The sequence below is a fragment of the Phaenicophaeus curvirostris genome, chromosome 19, assembly GCF_032191515.1.
Source record: "Phaenicophaeus curvirostris isolate KB17595 chromosome 19, BPBGC_Pcur_1.0, whole genome shotgun sequence".
NCBI classification, from domain to species: domain Eukaryota; kingdom Metazoa; phylum Chordata; class Aves; order Cuculiformes; family Cuculidae; genus Phaenicophaeus; species Phaenicophaeus curvirostris.
The window spans coordinates 11,419,462-11,440,078 of NC_091410.1; the positions used below are offsets into that span (position 1 = coordinate 11,419,462).

The 20,617-nt window shown below is 37.0% G+C and overlaps 1 protein-coding gene across 4 annotated transcripts in view; it reads right to left on the reverse strand.

Moving 5' to 3' along the window:
* The window catches only part of HELZ (helicase with zinc finger), an 86,454-nt gene that overhangs the window by 31,388 nt on the left and 34,449 nt on the right, over window positions 1-20,617 (reverse strand). For 3 of the 4 annotated variants that reach the window (XM_069872538.1, XM_069872540.1, XM_069872541.1), the window contains 6 exons: window positions 16,353-16,686; window positions 11,560-11,690; window positions 8,907-9,086; window positions 8,275-8,379; window positions 1,695-1,873; window positions 32-150 (listed from right to left, as the gene is read on the reverse strand). In XM_069872538.1, coding sequence (XP_069728639.1) covers window positions 32-150; window positions 1,695-1,873; window positions 8,275-8,379; window positions 8,907-9,086; window positions 11,560-11,690; window positions 16,353-16,686 — 1,048 coding nt within the window. The remainder of the gene's footprint in view (window positions 1-31; window positions 151-1,694; window positions 1,874-8,274; window positions 8,380-8,906; window positions 9,087-11,559; window positions 11,691-16,352; window positions 16,687-20,617) is intronic. The other variant, XM_069872539.1, reaches the window with a different exon arrangement.

The window sequence follows — 20,617 nt, forward strand, 5'->3', positions numbered from 1 at the left end:
ATCTCACATTCAAAAATACTACAGCTCTTACCTGCATATGGTCTCCAGCCAAGACAATTCTTGTGTTTTTATTTGCTAATGCTAGAGGCATAATAGTTTCACACTCCATAGCTTGCGCAGCTTCATCTAACAGAATGTGTGTAAAAAAACCTATAAAACAGAGATATCAGCAAATAAATGAAACTTGAAATATGATAAAATAAACAGTGATAATAATATAAGAAAATGAACTGGAAGTTCTGTATTCAGATAGTAACGAAAATTAGGAAAAAAAAAAGTGTGTCCTACACAAATTAATTTCTAGCAGGTACTTGAAACCACACAAGCAATTTTCAAACCCACCACATGACCAACAGCAGTCAAGTGACTGCCAGTGAGATCAGCAGTAACCCACAGACCTGCCTCTTTCTTCTGATATCCATGAAGTCAAACGAGTATCTTATCTGGGCTCTCCTTACACCAAGAGGAAAAGTCTCCTGGCAGACCTGCCTTGGGAGGTTTCTCAAATCTGAAAATGTTTTCATCACCACGAGGCTTGAAGAGCTGTGGACAACGACCATGAAAAGGACTTCCTCATGTACTTGAGTCCTATTAACTATTTGATATACTAAATTTCCCATTAAATTTGCACACCTAGCTGAGCACGTTGCTGGCTAGGGGCTTTAAGGAATGTTGCGGGGGGAAAGGAATAGAAGTTGAAGGGAAATTTAAATTCAACCTTATGATAATATTGGATCAAAAGGTTTGTTGTGGGGGGAACTATGCACTAGATAACATGCACTTGAAAAAACTTGGGCCACAGTAGACTTATATTTTATGAAATGTAAATTCAGGATAGGAATAGAAGCAGTTTTACATATTGACATATATTATGGTTTGAAACAAAGTACTAGAGGACTTAACGTACCATCTGATTAAGATAATATACATAAAAAGTCACCATTTTCTTTGGAAAACATGACTTTCATACAGCTGCACACATTACTACGGCATGACTGTACACAGCTCACTGCCAAACAAAGCAGTTGCCTCCACCTAAAGATCTGAAAATATTTACTATAAATTCCACATTAGTTTATTCCATTGCAACAAATGCTTAAACGTAGCCATAAAAAAAAATGACTTCTGTAAAGAAATTCCATGTTCTTCAAAAAGCAGATGGATTTCATTAGGAGATAAAGAAACCAATAAACCCTAAGCAGCCTCTGCCCCAAAATACTCCGTCTAATATATTTCAGTTTAGAAAACAACCCTAGAAGTATCACGTTAACATATCATGGGTTTGTATGTGTGGGAGTTGTTTGCAAAGCTAAACAATTCACGAAACAAGAAAAACGCTCTCTGTGTGTATTTATGCTTACATGCTCCACTGAATAATGACCTTAATGAGCATAATATTCAAACAGTTTTCCCTCTTGGATCTCAGAGACAGCAGATCATAGATAGTACTGCTTTTTATTTCTTTTTTTTTAAATAAGGAGAAAACAGAATAAGCGAACAGTTAATTTGAATTCCAGCAGTTTACAGCTTTGTAATAAACATTTATTCATAAAATAAAAAGAGAGAAGACCATTTATTTGTGTATTATCATTGTTTATTTTTTAACAGTTCAAAGAATTGGGTGTGGAACTGACACTGGTAAGAGGGTGATAATTCTCAAAGCACGGACACTTCCAGTTTAGGGATGATCTTACCTGGTTCAAGATCCAGTTGACATAGATACTGCGATGTATTTAAAGTAACAACTACTACTCGCTGTTTAAGAATGTCTTCTTTCTGGGGCATCTGAAAGGTGGAATGTGTGCTTGAAATCAAACAGTACTGATGCACAACTGGGTGGACAGTCTTCACCCAGCGATTTCTGAAATATACCCTAGAAAAGAAAAAGGGGGCTTATTTTCTATACGGTTTGAACACACTGACAGTTTAATATTTCAAATACTAATATTCAGTTTTCTGATAAATAAGAGTAATCTTCAGGGAGTAAAATATCACAACTGTGCAGAATCACAAGCTAAAATGCCCGGGATTTACCTTTGGTTATTTGCTGCAGTGCAACACTACACACACGAACAGTGACTAAGGATTCATTCACACAATGAAATCTGTAAATTCTTCCTATGCCTAAGTTCTGTGACCCTCACATCAGTGGCTATTTCGTTGTAAACTACCAGTAAACTCATTTTAAAGAAACATCTCCTCAGATGAAATATAAATACAGCCCATCATCTGGGAAGTGACAGAGCTGCAGTGATCTGCACATTTAGTCAGCTGCAGCCATGGAATCTTGGAAAAAAAATTCAAAAGACATGAATAAAATCCTGTTCTTCCTTTTACACACACTATACGTCTTCTAAGAACCAAACAGGAAAAATACTCATCTTTTTATCGCGGAGGGCCATCGCTATGATACATTGTATAAAAGAATGAGAAAACAGGGTCAAAAAGGATGGCTAGAGTCTAAAATATCAGGAATTTGTGAGCAAAGCACCGAGCTTCAAGTATCTCTCCATGACACATCAGAGCGTTTTAACCACTGTATCATGAGTTCAACAATGAATTTTTCTCAGAAAGTGATGAAATGTTACAGCCAGCCTAGTTAAATGGAAGAATGAGGAAGACGAGGAAGACTACGCCCCAGAAACCAAACAACTCCACTGAGAGATACAGAAACACAGCGCATCACGCCAAGCATCTGGATAAAGATGTCAAAGGGCTTCCCTATGGGGTGTTCCTCAAAACTATCATCTGTACCAAGAACTGGGAATACAAAGCAGAACCCTGAAACTACAGGAAACTACTGTACAAATATTAATATTTAGAATTAAAGTTATTTTCATTTATTCCCAAAGCAAATTAAGAGAAAACTATTTAAACTCATTTCAGTTATAAATACGGGATTTAATGCTGTTTGGTTTATCTATTCATTCTTTATTTTTTCCTAAGTAATTTTTCCTGCAGCCATACTACAAATCCCAAATCATCAATAAAGTGCTTAGAGAAGTGTAATTATTCACATAAGTGCAAAAGATGACTGGATATCCTGTGTCCACTCACATTTGAAATTCACAGCTCAGTCCCATAAAACACATGGGGAAAAAACATCCTTATATTATATTAGGAGTATAAGAAGTTTAGTTTGTACCAAAATGAAATAATGAAAATGAAATGCAAAGAGGTGTAAACACAGCACAGTGTTCTGAGTGGCTTTTCAATTTAACAACAGAACCTACTCAAACTGACACTTCGTGAGCAAACCCAGCTCCAGTTAAGACTGGTTTCCGTGCAGGAGCAAACCAAACGCTTCTGAGACATTCTCAGAACAAGAACCTTCTAATGGCACCTCACTATATTTATTTCTTATCAGCCATCAAACTGATAAGCTTTATTTGATAAACTGTTATTACACCAATGTAACAACACAAAGTCATGGCCTAATAGCTAGAACAAGGCAGCAGAAGCAAGATAACCCCTGCTCTATTTACTCCAGCCATTCAGTCAGCTTTTATAGGATTTAGTTTCTCCATCTGAACTGAGGGCAATACTTACCTACCACCCCAGAGGAGTACTGTGAGGATTAATGAGGTTATTGTGAGTTTATGTTTGTAAAGCACTTTGAGATTCTTGGATGAAAGGTGCTATTGAAATGCAAAATATTATGGTTATTAGACATTATTATACCATGCACTGTCTTATTGGAAAAATTCAACTATGTGTGACTCACAGACTGGCTGACAGAATTTCAAACTGCATTGCTGCTTACCCATTAATTTTGTTTATTTTGATGTGAGATCAAAAAGGTATCCCAGAGCTATTATTCTCCAATGGCATAAAAACACCTGACAGATGTGACTACTCTGAAAATGTCGTGATATAAGTAAGCCACACTGAACAGCATATTTCCTTCTTAGGTGCAATTCAGGCTAATAAAATCTCCTGTAATTTCATTATTAGAGGTTTTTTTTTCCTTAAAGACAGAGCAGCCTGTTACAAAACTGGGTTGTACCAGCTTAACAGAAATCGTAACGTTTCATCCTGCAACATAACCTTAAGTTCTGACTAAACACCTTTCAACCTTAATACCTGCATAAGCAAAGCATCTGAATACCAACAGTCAGGCAATTACTAATCAAAACATTCATTACTACCTGCAACACATCCCTTTAGTGTGCAGCTACAGGCACAAAGATGAGCAAAAACTGCTGCTACAAAACCAAAACCCAGCCACAGAGCGTACTTTCTCACATCACGTGCCTCACATCAAGACTTCAATTCTGGAGAGGTTAAAACCTTGAACACTAAGGTTTACCCAAACCCCAGGCGGTGAAATTCCTAGCAAATGCACAGAGAACCACATTCAACTGAAAATACCATTGATTATAGATGAAGGTCTCATCTTCTGCAAACAAAAGCACTGAATATATCCACTGCACTTCCTAATGCTGGGTTAAAAGTAGTGACTCTACATCAGTAATTAAGATTCACAATCATTTCCACGTTTCAGGCTGGGATTGCTCCTAAATCACTTACAACACACTTCTAAAAGATAACAATGGAGTAACCTTGAGTCAGAACTTCTGAGGGAGGCTAAACAGAGTTTCATTCGCAGACCTGCCCTACAAAACCAACTTCTTCTCATGACTCCTCACAACAGAGTGAATGGGGACTGAACTTAAAGTTTTTCAAAACTTCTTTTCCTTGTTCTAAGCTGGAAAACTCTAACTCCTCTTAGTTCTTGATAAAAGGACAGGATTCTCCCTTCAGGACGTGCTCCAAAGAACTCTTCTCAGATATACTCCCATCCCAGCTCCTCAGATCTCATGCAGTTATTTGTCACATGAAATCCCTCAAGCAAAAAGAACACAGAAGCTTGAAGGAGAAAGAATCTAGCAGTGCTATTTCATGCCTCTGCTAGAAGACCATTAAAAAAAAAAACAAAAAAAAACCAAAGTAGCCCCAAGAAGCCTAAAGAAAACTTTAAAAGCTCCTGATTTCCCTCTTCCATTTCATTTGATCCACCTCCAAAGAGAAGCTCACTCTCACGGAAAAGTAAGTTCCTTGTGATGCAGAAAACATGTGAAGAAGGCATCTTACAACCTGAAAGTTAACTTTTTTAATCAATCTTCCTTTGGGGATGGCAGAAGATAGAAGCTAGAGTTTCAAGAAAAGGAGTAATTAGCTAAAGAGGTATTTATTTTACAAACTAAAATCTGATAAGAGAAATTAATACTGTTTTCAGTACAAAAACTTTACTGCAGGCTATTTGGGAAAAAAAGGGCAACAGTCCTTTAAAACCTGTTGGGTTTTTGGTTTGGTTTCATTTGCTTTTTTAATTTAAACTCTGGTTTGCTCTAATTAATTTTTATAGCCTGGCTATCTCCTGAAGCTAGTAGTGACATACTAAACCTACCTAGTGTCAGGATACATGCAGTACTTACACTTCTGTTATGATCAAAATATTTAAAAAATGAACCAGAGAGGTTTCAGCTGAGGTATTTTAAACAGAATCAACTTGTTTTCTGACACTGCTGAACTGATAGTAATAACATGTTTAGGAATTAATAAAAGTAGAAGTATTCAAAATACAAGCAGTATTAACACACTTCCTTTTCCCCTGGTATTACATACAAAAGCAGCGTATAGAAATAACTGAATCTGAAATATGCAAGTATAATAACAGCAATAAACAGCAGATACCTCGATCACTGTATGCCCAGGAACATACAGAGAAATTGCTGCAGTCTGCTTCCTAGGTCTTGACTGGAGTTTTTAGGAGATGGTGATAACCTGAAATACCTCTCTGCAGTGCCTACCTCAGCAGCTCGCCTCCCGAAGGCTCCAGCATTCAGTGGAGAGAGCCAAGCACATCCACAGAGTAAAAGGGTTCAGAAATTGGGACCAATTACCATCTCTTCCTGCTCTGACTCACCATCTAAAGGTGCCTGCCTCACCACACCTAAAATCAAGTGGTTTTGCACCTAATAGAAGCACTCAATCAAAGGCTCTTTCCTCCTAACTCTAGGTTAGGGTTGGGTTTTTTCCTTTTAGAAACACTTCTGTAACAATTTACATAAATATAAAACAGTATTTTATTTAGGTGAAGAATTTGGACTGAACATGAATTCCCAATGTTTATTCTGACTTTGCATTTTCCAAAGAGCATAGATAGTTATTTTGTTAGGAAATACATGAATTTGTAACATAATATTTAAACAAAAAAATCCCAAACTCTAGGTTTCAAACTTTTATGTCACGTCATTGACAGGATAATCTACCTAGCGTATGTCTTACTTACAGAAATTTACAGATCCTATTTAAGTTCTTAGCACAATGTAAAATAATGGAGCTTTCTGACTTTAAAAACAAAATAAATATTATGGTGCTCCCCAGTAAGCTTTGGAAGCATTTGTAGCAAGGATACTACTCAGTCAACTCATCACTCGTAGAGTAAATATGGACAAAAAAAAAATCTGAAGGCATTTTCAGCCATTTAGAAACACATCAAACTCAGCAAGTAGAATCTAGCTTTCATAATCAACAGTGCTACTCCACTTGACGTCTCCTCTAAAACATTGCAAGAGGCTCAGAGTACCCTGTTTAACAGTAATGATTTTAATTTGAAAATATATCCTGACAGCAGTCAATGAGCAAGGTAAGAGATCCATAATTAACTTTATGCTAGGAGTCTCACATAGCTCAAGCTATCAGTTCAGATAAATTGACCTTTTAAGTCCTGTCAGATCAGGTCGACATGCGGTTAGCTTTCAAACAACATATGTTTCTCAAATACATGCAATATTTTTAAAGTTATTTGAAAACATAAATAAATATATACACAATTCCAGAGATGCCTCCCCCATTTTCTAGAACTTTAACTTTTCACAGCAGTGCCGTGACTATTTGAACAGTGTCACACATCTACAGCAGCGCTTTCTGAAGGATTCATCACAAATACCATGACAATGATGCTTAAATTCAAACAATCAGTGACTTCAATTATGTGCTGTAATTTTCTTGGCAAATATGTGCGTATATATATCTTAACCACAAGAACAAAACCCACACTTCTCTGTATTTTTCATAAGTATTTCTGAGACTGGACTATATAGCTGAAAACAGCCATAAAAGGAGGTAGCAAAAGCTTGGTAATCACAATAAAACTGTATTTACCTCCTTGCCCTGTGAAATCACACTTCAACATTGCTGAAAGTGTCAATTACACACATTTTTCCCCCAACACAAAATTCAGACACCATTAGGCTTTTCATCACAAAGTGGTTTACAAATCACCTTGAGACAATCTGTGTTAAAATACAAGGTAACTTTTCAAAACCAAGCTGCCTTCTTTCCCTTGCCCCATCCTGTGTCTGTACAATGGCACACGGCAACTAAAGCCAGCAAACCTAAAGAATTTACACCCATTGTAAATCCAGCCCTTCCACATAACTTCATTGGTTTTACTGACATGGCAAAAATTTAAGTCCAGGACGGCTTTTAATAGCTAACAAGCAAACATACAGAGTCATTTTCTTAGTAATATCATAAACCCACCCACTGGCATTCAGGAAATTATTCCCATAATTTAATAAAATATATGTTGAGCTAGCAGTTCACATTATGTATCATGATTACTGTACAAAATATTCCAAGGAGTGGGCTCTGCCCATAAATAAATCCTCCTTAACTATTTCTATGCAAGTTGACCCTCCTTGCTCTTAAAGTTGCCACCTCCTCTTCATTTTTTTTCCTTAACTAATTCCCCCAAGACACCCAGGGTGAGTACATTTAACCACGTATACAATGACTTCAAACTGACTTATCAGAAGAGGCCAAACTACTTTTACATGATTCTCTAAATATGAAGCTCCTATGACATCAATTTCCTCCAAAAGCCCAGAGGGATGGGTAGTCCCAGTTTCCAAATTATCATTAGAAGTGTGAGTCAAAATTTTCTGGAATTAAAATACAATTAGAAGTTCATTTTATTTTACCATAGTAGCTTTTAGAGGAGCATATCAAAAGTTTCCTCATTAGGAAAGACACATTTATCAAATAGAATAATAAAAGCTTAAAAAAGGATGTCTTTATTTTTATTTAACAAATGACCCAAAATTACGTAGACAATGTTTCACGTTCCTTTTAGTCTATGTTTTTAAAAGCACTGCTGGTAATGCCAATATGCTTTGATGTTTTAAAAGTTCTTTAACCTTTTTTATAGACACCTTTTCTTAAGAATAGTATTTTATAGATATGTAAGAAGCCTTAAAAAAATACCTGAGAGGTCTTGCCTGGGGATTGCCTGCTTCTACATATGGATGTAAATAATCCTTTATGTAGAGATCAGCAGCACTATTAGAATGGGTGCAAATGAGAATCCTGCTGGAATAAATGGTGCAAATAAAAAAGCAATGAAGAAACAGAAAACAATTCAAAGCAGTAGAATACAAAAAAAAGGAAACAGTGGCCATCTTCCTGAACATTTTTCTTAATGAAACTAGTCACTAACCTACCATATTTTGCATGATTCAGCCCTTTAACTCAAACCCTTCAGTTATAAAAAGATTTAAAGTTCAAACAGTTTTTCAATAATTATTTCGTGATTATTAATCTAGACTTAAGTAAGGAACAGCTTTTATTATCTAGCACACTGCAAAACTCATGTCGAGCAAATCACTCATTCTACATCCTGTCAGTTTTAATTAGTTTTGTTCTAAGTGGAAAATACAGGCTAAGACTATAAAATTACTTTATAATTCAAAACAATGATGGATGGCTTGGGTCTTGTTTGTTTTTAAGCTGGACAGAAATTCTGTATTTCTATCTTTTACTTCCATTTAAGTAAAAAGAAAAAAATTACACCTTCTTTGCTAATCACGTATCACTCTGTATTTAGTGCCCCATCTCACCTAGTATCCTGTTGCTGGAGTATGTGCTTGACTGCCTGAGCCAGAGTGAACGTTTTTCCTGTCCCATAGGGACCGATGATAAGAACAGGAGGCAGTTGTATTGAAAGTGGAGTAGTGATAGCCAGAACAGCCTCTTTCTGCTTAGCATTTAGTCGAGGGTCCAACTGCTCATCCCATTGTCTGTACAAAAGGAAGTAACAGTTTCAAAACAGAAGCAATGGCAATCCACTGTCAGTCAGAAACGAAATGAGGCAAGATTTCAGAAGCTTTAAATAAACTGAAGAGCCTATATAGAATCATAGAATCATAGAATAACCAGGTTGGAAGAGACCCACCGGCTCATCGAGTCCAACCATATGCTGCTGTATCAATTGTGTCATTCTGAGGCACGTGGAAACATATCAACAAATCTAGCAAAACAATTACATGCTTTAATCACAAAACATTGGCACTTGCTATAAATCAACTGGTTGGGTTTTTTAAAAGGAATCTGACTACTTCTCAATTTACATTATCTCACCTAACAACAATAATTAACCTGCATAGTTCATATTTTAGATTAAGTATATGCTGTAACAGCACCTGGTAACAAAAGCAATTAGATATACAATGATTTTCTACTATTTCTATGCAAAAAATAACATGAGTGATGTTTCTTCCCTGCAGCGTTTACACTGTCAACTTTAAAGTCAGCAGTGATACAACCTCAGGGCTTGGTAAAAATTATTTTCAATCAAATCCAAAAACAATTAAAAAACTAATGGCTACCAATTAACTGCAAGCATCTCTTTACTTTTATTTGAGATTACATACCTCTAATGGGAAAGCAATCTTAAGAAAGGATTTTTGCTGTACCCTGCTAGTGATATCAGCATTAAGAGGAAGATGCTTTCAGAAAATTCCAATGAGCACAAGAGGTTAAAGATTTATCAATGTGGTTTTTAAAATTGCCACTGACAGATTTAGAAATAGACATGCATAGTAAAAAAACACCTGTCCCTGCTGCACACGTGGCCGTGCTCCAGTAACGTGATCTGCTTTGGTACGAGCACTGTGCTGCTTACAGATTGGGAAAGTTTCTGTTCAGCAGGAGCTGCCAACAGGGAGTAAAATCAAGGGGGAATTGACTGAACTCCTAACTTTTAAGATACCTATGAACAAACAGTGAGCAGGAGACTCTAGGAAATATTGGAAATTAAAAGGGATGTGAAACAAAGAAGAAAAACAGAGGGACAGACAGTTCTGAGTCAGTTGGAAATACTGAATCTCAAGGTAGGGCAAACCAAGCCACCAGACAGAATCAAACATACTCATTACACTGACTTAAATTCAACTACAACCATTGTATATTTCCTTTATGTGTATGAAAACACAGAACAATTATAATATAAACAATATGTACATTTCTGTAAATTTCCCGATATAAAACAGAGAAGACAAAGTTCTACCTTACTTACCTTTTTTTACTGAAATCACTGCTTACTTCCTAACTATTCCTGAACACTATTTCCTCATAAGATTCACTCAGAACTTAGTTACTTGTCAGTGAAAAGATTGCCAGTGACCTCAATTAGCTCTGCATATAACTCCATGCAAACCAGTCCCTTCTTTCTGCCTTTACTGCAACAGCTTTCACGTACGCAGCATCTTCATGCAGAACCCTGCTCCCACTCTGTTATCACCTCTTTCTTCCTACACTTCCAAAGACAAACCAAAATTTCACCAGTAATTGCCATCTCACATTATCTCGCTGTCTCGGGTTTCTGGCCAGATTACTTTCTTTTTTAATCCTTGAGCTATCTTCTGATTCGTAATGCATCACAATCAGACCCTTAATTCTCACCTTCCGGACACCGCGTGACTCCTCCCATGTTATACACACTATCAGTTCCACGTACCTCTCCTTTCCCTGGTGTCTAAGTGCAGACACCTCATGCCTCTCTTATCCCTCCCCATGCAGCGAGAACGCTGCCCATACTCCCTGAGCAACACAGCCTCACATTTCTCTTCCCTAAGTTTCCTCTTGCAGACAACCTATTTTCATTGCATTACTGCATCAGCCTTATGTTCCCTTAAAAGTATTTATATATCATAGGGGTTTCTATTTCATAAAGGAAACTAAGGCATGTATACAAAGAATCTCAGCACTGTTTGCAAGTGCTGGTCCTTCCCAGAATCATTCCCACACCTTTTTTAGTCATCCCCTTCAGTGATACATCCAAATTTGGGCTCATTATCAAACGGTACTAATGGATCCCTCCTTGCAGAAGTCTGCAGGTTTGAGATCCTGCAAAGCAAACTCCTTGTAACTGGTATTCACATTCCTATGAAGTATCACGCGTATTTTCAGTGAAGAGCAGCCGAACAGTAAATAACAAGAGCAGACGTGTTTTCTACAGCCACAATCCAACTGCAATGCTGATAAAACCACAGCTCAACTGCAGGGAAAACCAATCAACAGATTCTAGCCCTCGGAGGATCAGCTTTCTTGTTTTATTTAGAACAGTTTCACTCCTTCCTCTGAACCGCCCTCACCATTAATGAAGAGCTAGGCATGTTTCTTGTTCTAGGGCAGATTTCAGCCATCTGTTATGAGAAATTCAGTACTGCATTACCATACAATTTTGATATCAAAGTGTTTGTATTCATGTACCTGTTGGGACTCCAGGGTATGGTGGGAGTCATGCTGACATCTGGAAACAAAATACTGTTGTCCTTAATCCTGTCCAAGGCATAATGCATTTCACAGAGGGGCAAGCGATTTAACTGAAACTGAAGTTCAACCTGCATTACAAAATGAATGAATAAATGAATAGGCAAATCACAAATTATTAATTTAGAAAACACTCATTAGACTGCTGCATATGATACATTTTTATCTTCCCACAAACTACCGCCTCTCAGAAGAAAACAACAAACACCATTCAATCAAGAGATTTGCAATAAATTAATTTGCTCCTTTTTTTTAAGCAAAGATAAATACAGCATTTGCTCTAATGTAATTTTGTTGCTTGACTTTTAAGATTAGATTGCGCTGTACCTTCAGAAAAAAAGTAAAAGGATATACAAATACTGCCAGAAAATACTATTGTCCTAAACCATTGTTTTTGAAAATACAAACTTCCATCCCTTATTGTAAGAAAAAGCTTGAAGCAGTGAGAGATAAGCAATTTTTACAATCAACATATGATATAAATCAGATGTGTGACCAGCAGAAATAAAACCCAAATGTTATTTATTTCTAGTGAAACATTCTGGAATAATATAACGTGTCAGTTATGTTCAATTATTAGAACTCTCCAAAAGTTAATCTGTAACAATTAGTTGCTTATCAATACATTCATTTTTTTGTTCTTTCACTTATTTGTGTTTCAATGCTAGTAAATAAAAAATAATGCCAACAAAATTCTGGTACAAAGCCAGAAACAACATGCAGAGCACGTTAACATCCCTGATTACATTCAGAACTGAACAATGCGTAGGGAAATTAGTTTATACACACATATACTAAAAGAGCAAAGAGAAAAAAATACATTCTAAATTTGAACACTAGATAAAAGCAGCTCCTGGGGAAACAATTCAAAAACAGTTCACTCAGATTATAATTTACATGTATTTAAATTTGCAGTTATTAACCTCTCCAAAACCACATTAATCTGATCAGAGCTTTGCGCCAAAGAACCACATGTGAACACAGAGAAAATCTGTTTTCTATAGAAAATCTGACACAGATTTGCACTAATATAAAACAGCATAAAAACACCCAGAGCTGCTGAAGAACTTCAACTAAGTGATACATATTTTTAGATTTATTTCAAAGCATTGCTGTCTGTCACTAAATATTTTTGAAATTACTCTGCTACAACTCTAATGAGCATTTGGGATTAAACAGCAGTAAGTACCTTTCTGAGATTTACCATGAACTGTGAGCACACTGACAAACAGCCAAAGTCCTGCACCCCCTCTTTTACCTGGAAAATCCCCCTCTTTTACCTGGAAAGCATATCAATCATGTTTAAAATTTCTATGGTCATCTTGACTGAGAGCATTCACACCAGCTTTACATAAGGTAGCTCCCTGTCACAAATCAACAGGTGAGAAAAACAGAAAGTGAGTCTGGACGAGCCAAAGCTGGTAGGTAATTCAGCGCTATCACAGTGAGAAGAGATGGGGCAAAGCAGCAGTCAAGTGCCCCGTGTCATCACCATGGAGGTGATGCTGTCATTCTAAATGTACCCTCCTGCCCAAAGCAAAAATCAGGTCTTAGATCTATTACTTTTCTCCTAATCGGTCCATTATTACTTAATCACACTTTAATCCCATAATAATTGTTGCAACCAAGCCAAATGTTCAAACAACACAAGGCAATACTAGAACATATTTTTGTAATTCTCTTTTCTGACAACTTACATGAAGACTTTAAAAAGCCCTTGTGGACTAAAATAAGTTTTCCTTATATACTACAAACAACACCCAACTTGTAGTATGAAAGAACCCTGTAGTTATCAAAATAACAGAAAACTTGGAGGGAAAAAAGGTAAGAAGTAGTTAGAAAAGCAGACAATCACTTCTCTAAAAACATGCCTCATTCAAAGCCACTTCAACATCTCTCATGAACTTTCTCCTATGGAGGGAAATTCCTCCTCTGGAGGAACTATTTAGCCTCCTAGATTTAACTGCTTGTTGCACCTGATGCTCCTTTATCCACCAACAAAATTGCTTCCCACCATAGGGATCAGACAGGTAAAAACCCCCTTGTTCACCTGTAATGTTCACTATTTGAAGATCATCCCCTTCAAAAGGGTTGGCAAAACACAGTTCCTAGCATTCTCTGGTTTCCAGTATATTTAAATATTATAATATTCATATTATTCTGTAGCACGGAAATCAACACTAGCTTTGCTGTAAATAAACAAAGTTTGCTTGTATCAGTGCAGAATGTAGCCATTAACTTTCAGTCTCCAGCAGATATGAAGACATTAAATAATTCATCTCGACTATCACATTTTACAGCAACTCTGAAAAGGGCAGTAACAAATCTGTACAACGTTAAGCGTGGAGTTCACTGGAGTAATTGTAACTGCTAGGAAAACCTTCCTTAAATAGGATATATGAACATTTAAGGAATTTTTTTCCCCGACTGTTCCACCGTGTGGTTTATGCCAATCCAGTACCTTAGTAACCTTGGTTTAGTGCTTGTCAAGAATGACAGCACCAGCTCTTCCTGCCCAAGGGGGACCTCAAGCTTCCTCCTGTCCTACCTATCCCTACCCTGTGCTAATTTGTCCATCCAACAACTTCCCGCAGATGTGTGGAAAAAGATTTCCACACAAATGGCAACGGTCCCAACCTCACAGTTTGATCTATACAGGAAAAATCTCTTTCCTCAGACAGATCCAGGGCTAACAAAAGACCATCCAATATAATAATGATAATTTAGGTGCAGAAAAACTGAGATGCTCATCTGAGCATCATTCCAGAAGCACAAGCAAGGTCCCTAGCGTTAAACAGCTCTTAATATCTACCTGCATTCACCTTTCTCTTTATCAGCTTGTGATTTGGTTTTGGTTTTAATCCAGTTTGGAATGAATCAAATAGTTGTATTTTGCTGTTACAGAGTACTGAATGAGGCCATCTGCGAAGTGCAGGCATGGAGCCTGCTTTAATATATATTCCACAATAAGAAAACAGTGGGAAAGGAAGTTAATCCATTCCCAGTTTCACAGAAGAGGACACAGAACACAGTAACTACTCCAAAAATAAAACAGTCGCATGTTAGTTTGGTCACCAAAAAGAGCAGCAGCCAAGGGGGTTTAAAGCACCGGCTCACTCCATCCCACCTTGATAAAAGCAGAATTGCATGTTTATTACGGCTAAGACAGGACAACAGGCAAACAAGTGATCAGGAAGTTCCTGAGGTGAATTACTAGAAGAGGAAAGGCATCAAACCACCGACCTTATCCAAAACCTACAGAAATAAATGCAATTTTGTCAATGTTTAAGAATCACATACGGAATACTGACTCCACTGAAGACAACGGCAAGATTCCTAGCACCTTTAATAAAAACACCATACATCTGAACTGTAATATCCTCAGCTCTAGCCTGAGGACTCCTTCCCAAATTTTCAGTCAATACCTAATCAGAAGAAATTTCCTGACAATTGGAACTCATTAAAATTTAGGTAACACATAAGGATTTGACCACCAGTTCACTGATACATGTATGATGTCCTAAATAATTTTGCAAATAACTTTAGGACCCAGTTTTTAATGCAGGATAAATTTGCTGCCTCAAGCAAAGTTTTATGAGAAACTCAAGAAAAACAAGCCAGTCACTGAAGCCTCAGTTCATTTTGCATTCCAGTGGAGTTTCTGATAGAATCAATTAGTAAGTTTAATTATTGTTTTAAGAAAACAAACACAAAACCAAGAGCCCAGAACAACATAAGCCTTCCCAGACCAGTTTTCCACGTTAAATTAAGACATTAGGATTCTTGTACATGTTTCATCCAAAAGAAAATGAATGGAAGGAGATAATCCTTTGGTGAAAATACATTCATTTCAAACAATTCCAGTACCCTTAATCTGAGGTTACTTATGTGGTGACAAGATCAATAACAAGATCCAAAGCAGACACACATTGGGGATGGCTGAGGAGTTTAAGTATTTAACTTAACTAGAGCTCTGTCTTCTACAGGTATTTACATCTCATGCACTGTCTTGTTTGCAAACTACAAAATATCTCAAAAAACTATCCTCATCTATTTCACATTAACTGCAAAGTAAATAAAAGCTTGATCTTGCTGTCAACACTATTTTCTCTAGCAGAAGTGTTATAACTCCTCATTTTGAGACTGAATGCCTCCGAAACAGATAAATACCTGTCTTGCATATAAGCGTCAACAGAGTGAGAGCCATGGAAGCCAGTATTATTATACTGAAACACAAGAGATACTTATAGAATAGAAGCATTTATTCACCTTCTATCTACCAGCTCTCACCATCACCAAGCAAATACTCTTAAGCTGAAGATTCTTCCACTGAAGGACAATATTCCTTCTGTTCTGATACAGGCACAGAAAGCAGCACATGGCCCATTCATAACCTCAACAAACCTTATTACAAATTCATTTCACCTCAGGCCTAGGAACAAATAGTGGAATCCACAAGGACACAAAGAAAGAATGAGTAGATGCCAGAAGAATAATTTCTTTCCTAAATAATAAGACTCCAGATGCACACACATTCTATACGTGTAAATATGCGTTTATTTATGTATTAAAAGACTTCACCTGTCTGAAACACTCATCTGTGCCCTGCTTTCTGTGTACGACGATGAATAACAAAATTTCTTTTCATATCTTCAAGCTATTATTTTGGGTGGAGCCAAAACAGATGCAATGCAAATAGTTCCTGTACCAAAAGCACTTCTGCTCAGACTTACCTGCATTTCACAATCTGCCCGAAGATTAAGTTCTTCACAGCATTCCCTGGATACCCTCAAGAAGATATAATCCTTTGTTTTCTCCTCAATAGCTGCTTCATAAACCTTCTCTTTGGTTCCCTGGGTCTGTGCTGACTTCTCTTTAGTGACAGGCAATAAATAAACAGCATTGACTTTGGTCATCACTAGCCGTCCAGCCAAAGTGTCTTCCGAAAGTGTTTCAGTGAGCTTAAAGCGGCCAAAGAGTTGTCCATTTTGAGCATACTTTGCACCTCCAGAAACACCAGTGAGCATGAAGCTTGCTACAATCTGCAATTGCACTTTTATGTTGAACCTAAGTAAAAAAGCATCAAGTCAGTGCAGAAAAACACTCTCAGATTCAGAATTTTCACGCATTTAGACTGAAGATTCATGGCCTCACGTTCTGAACGTTTAAGCCTTAAACATAAACAAGGATTGCCAAAATGGGTTTTCATAAGGAGGGAGTTGTTGAATGGTTACACACTTTCCTTTTCATTATAGCCTATAAAACACATGTTCAAATGAATCAACACAATGAAGCCTAAAAAAGAACCATCATAAGAGAAAAATCAAATATTAGATTTTTCTAAGACTAAACTAAGTTTAGGGTATGTATGTCCCAAAGGAGTAAAAACTTCTATTTAAATAGTTTGTAGGCTTATGCTAGGTATTCAAGGAGAGATGTGCAGGCACAGAACAGAGCAAGATTCCCATTTATTCCATGTAGCTCTTCCAGGTTCTGCATCAAAGACGGTAATCTACATCTTAAAAGCTAAACAGTATTATCCATATAATTCAGAGGAATTGATTAAAATGCCTCCAAAAGGTCAGAATGCAGATATTAAAATGAGATCATTTTATTTGAAATGAGAGAATGGCATCACAGGCTCAGCCATATAAACCATCTATGCACGGGATTCCTATTAGCAGCAAGTTCCTCCTGTAAACAGAGACATAACAAATCCATTCTTTGTCATTACCATTTTCCAGCAGTCACATGCATAATACATTGAAGTGACTTATTAGCACACTTCATTGACCCCTCACGAATACACAATAAACTTCTCCTAAAGTGTTTTGGTTTTTTTTTAAATCGATTGCTTTAACCTGGTTTTCAAAAGAAAAAGTGGGGAAAAAGGTCTTCCATACCAACAATATCCAGTTCTTTCCCATCGACAACTCTTTCCTGAATTTTCAACAAATTACAGAAAAAAAGGAAAACCCAAAGGTTGTCGCAAATGAAATAAAATCTCTTAGGAAAAAAAAATAACTTTCTTGCAATGGTTCTCACACTGATACTGTTTCTATTTGATCTGTTGTTCTTATAATCTCTATTTTAACCTAATAAGCTGATAATTTATTGTTTTAGCTCTCTAGTGTCAATGATCGTAAGCCCATAACAATAAAATCCAACATTTTAGCTCCTTGATAATTAATCATCTACCAAACCAATTAAATACTTCTTTTTCATACCCAGCAAACCATGGGTCTTGCACAAAAATTGCAAGTTTGCCCCCTTGTGGTACCAGTTGCTTCTTTACATAGTGTGGGCTTTAAGTCAAAGCTTCTCTGCTCTCAAAAAGCAAGGTGTCTTCTTACTGAACACAGATTTGCTTGGTTCATCGGTAACCACAAAGGTCACTGCACAAGCTGTGGTTAAAGCAACCAGGTGCTTCAGGGAGCACACGAGGACTGAGTGTAATCCTTCCAGTTTCCACATGCACTAAAAGAAACCCAAAACATAACACAAGCTCTCTTCTATACAAGAGCTGCACCGGAGCTATCAGTGTAACACCTTAAAACAGCTCACATCTCCTTCAGATGATTGTTAAAGTACTATATAAGACATTTAACACAGCAACCAAGAGCTCAGAATTATTACTAAGATAAGTTCACAATAGCATGTGGCTGTATTCAGTTAAAACTCTCCTAAAGTTGAATCCCTACGCTACTGAATATGCATCAGCTCATTCTCAAATTCAGATTTGCAAAACTGTGCTGGAAAACACAACCGCTGCCATTCTGAGACAAGGCACAAACCAGTGCCAGACTAAACCAAATCTGCTGTGCTAAAGGGAATCTAAAGTTCAGAGATTGTCAAGCAATTTCCATTGAGTAAGCTGACATCTTCTGGCAAACCGTTAAACTACAAAATCCTCTAAGGATTACATTTTAAAAAAATCAGAAGTTGCTTCTTTTATCCATCCCTCACCCCTGCTTTGCATGTTTATACAAAATAAGGTTTTCATACATAAATAAAAAAAAATTACACTTCCTCCTAAGCCCTGCAAAATCCCAGCCTAACTGCAGTGTTCATGAAATGAGCTAAAAAAACCCTGTTGTTCATATTTAAAGCACAGAAATTAAAGACTTTATAAATCATTAATTCATCCAGTACCAATGCAAACAAATTCCCAAAAGGCAAATAAACCCATTCTGAATAAAGCCCCATAAAGCACTTCCTTAAAAGCAGCTCAGCACATTTCCTCTTGCATTTATACAGTTCAGACAGGGTGTGCAGCGTGACACCCACCTATTGCGTTCATAGACGTAAGACACAGTAATGACAAAAGCAAATTTATTTTCCATCAAAGCCAGTACTTTAAGTTTTCAGAGCCTTGAAGATCAAATCTGCTCTGGAATGCTGGTAGCAGACAGGGTACTGCAAAGAAGGAGCTATGCGTCACCTCACACACTCTTCAACATTCATACAGGAAAACAGAAATTCTAGACACTATGAGAATTATTTGCTGTTTTTCTATTCAATGTGCAGGAGAGAAACAAAGAGTTTGAAAACCATCAACAGATTGTACATAGGGCAAAACTTTCCAAACCCAAACTATTATCTAGATCAGAACATTGTTTTGTTTCCTCTTACAAGGTACTTTTGCACTTGGTATTTAGACAGCAGGGTCTCCTTTATTTTATTACTCTATTTTGTACTCGTGTGGAGTCATTTTTATAACTGTCTCTTGAAATATTAGAACAAACGTGATGTAAAATTAAAGCTCCCTGAGACTCTACAGAACAGACCCCTCATAACTGAGCTCAAGACTTTTTAAAGTGACTGCCACCTTCATCCCATACTTTTCAGTAGTTCCACCCAGGTGATCCCACGTGCAGCCTGAAACAGTGTTTTCCTACAAAGTGAGAAATCATCAACATTCTTAAAACTAAAAAATTCACTCCCACCTGAACTGTAGACATTTGTGTTATTCCAGTGCTGTCATAACAGACCATGTTGACAACCCTACTACTTTTTACACTATACATACACAAACCCGTGAGAGAGTAGCAGCTCATCAACGTTTTCACTCACGGCACCACTTCAGACACTTCACAACTCACTTGCATTTGTATTTCGGGGCCCACTTCTAGGCTTGCAACCCTGACACTTCACTAGAGAATAGCAAGCCTGTGATCTAAGCCGCAGAGGAGCAGAGAAGTGTGTTAGTTTGAGCCTTGTTGAAATAAAGTGGGTCAACTACAAGATCAAAAGAATATTTCTGTCATCAGCACTATCAAACCAGAAGATTTCAAGAATATTATTAAAACTTACTTTTATTAATCTACTAGATAGAAAAAGAAGAGCAATAACTTATCGCTGCATCAAATTGTCCAAAGGGGAAGCATTACACACAGAATACACTTCTTATTCTTTCCTTTCTACAGGCAGGCTGCTCTTTGGTTTCCTGTAGGGCATGAGAGTGTGATTCTCAATGTGAAAATTCACTTGGTAAAGATATGGTTTATTTTCATATCATATTTCATAACGTTTACTTTAAATTTTTGTTTTAAAAAGCCTTAGAAAAGTCAACCTGATAATAAATATGTATGATGGTGAATACTTCTGTATGCTGAAAACAGCACTCAAGTATGATTCCTCCGTATGTCAGAGACATATACATCACAGTAGCGATGAAAGATATGAAGAAAAACAGTTCAAATCTACTGCCCTTCATCTGAGATACAAAAAAGAAATGGAACAATTTCTCTGCTTTAAAAGCATCAAAAATACAACAAACTCATAGTATTTTCTTCCTAGGTTCTAGAGGGAGGACTCAGCTGAATCTCTGCATCTCCAGGAGTGGCTCGTCTTCAATAGACCTTTCTGGTTTGGAACTTAAGGAATTAATAGAGCTAAATTTGCTGCCAAATTAGGTTAAAGGGAAGTTACTCCTTTTTGACTTTCCATTCTGAGTGGTACAGCACTTCAAAACTCTTTCACACTATGTGAGTGCAGG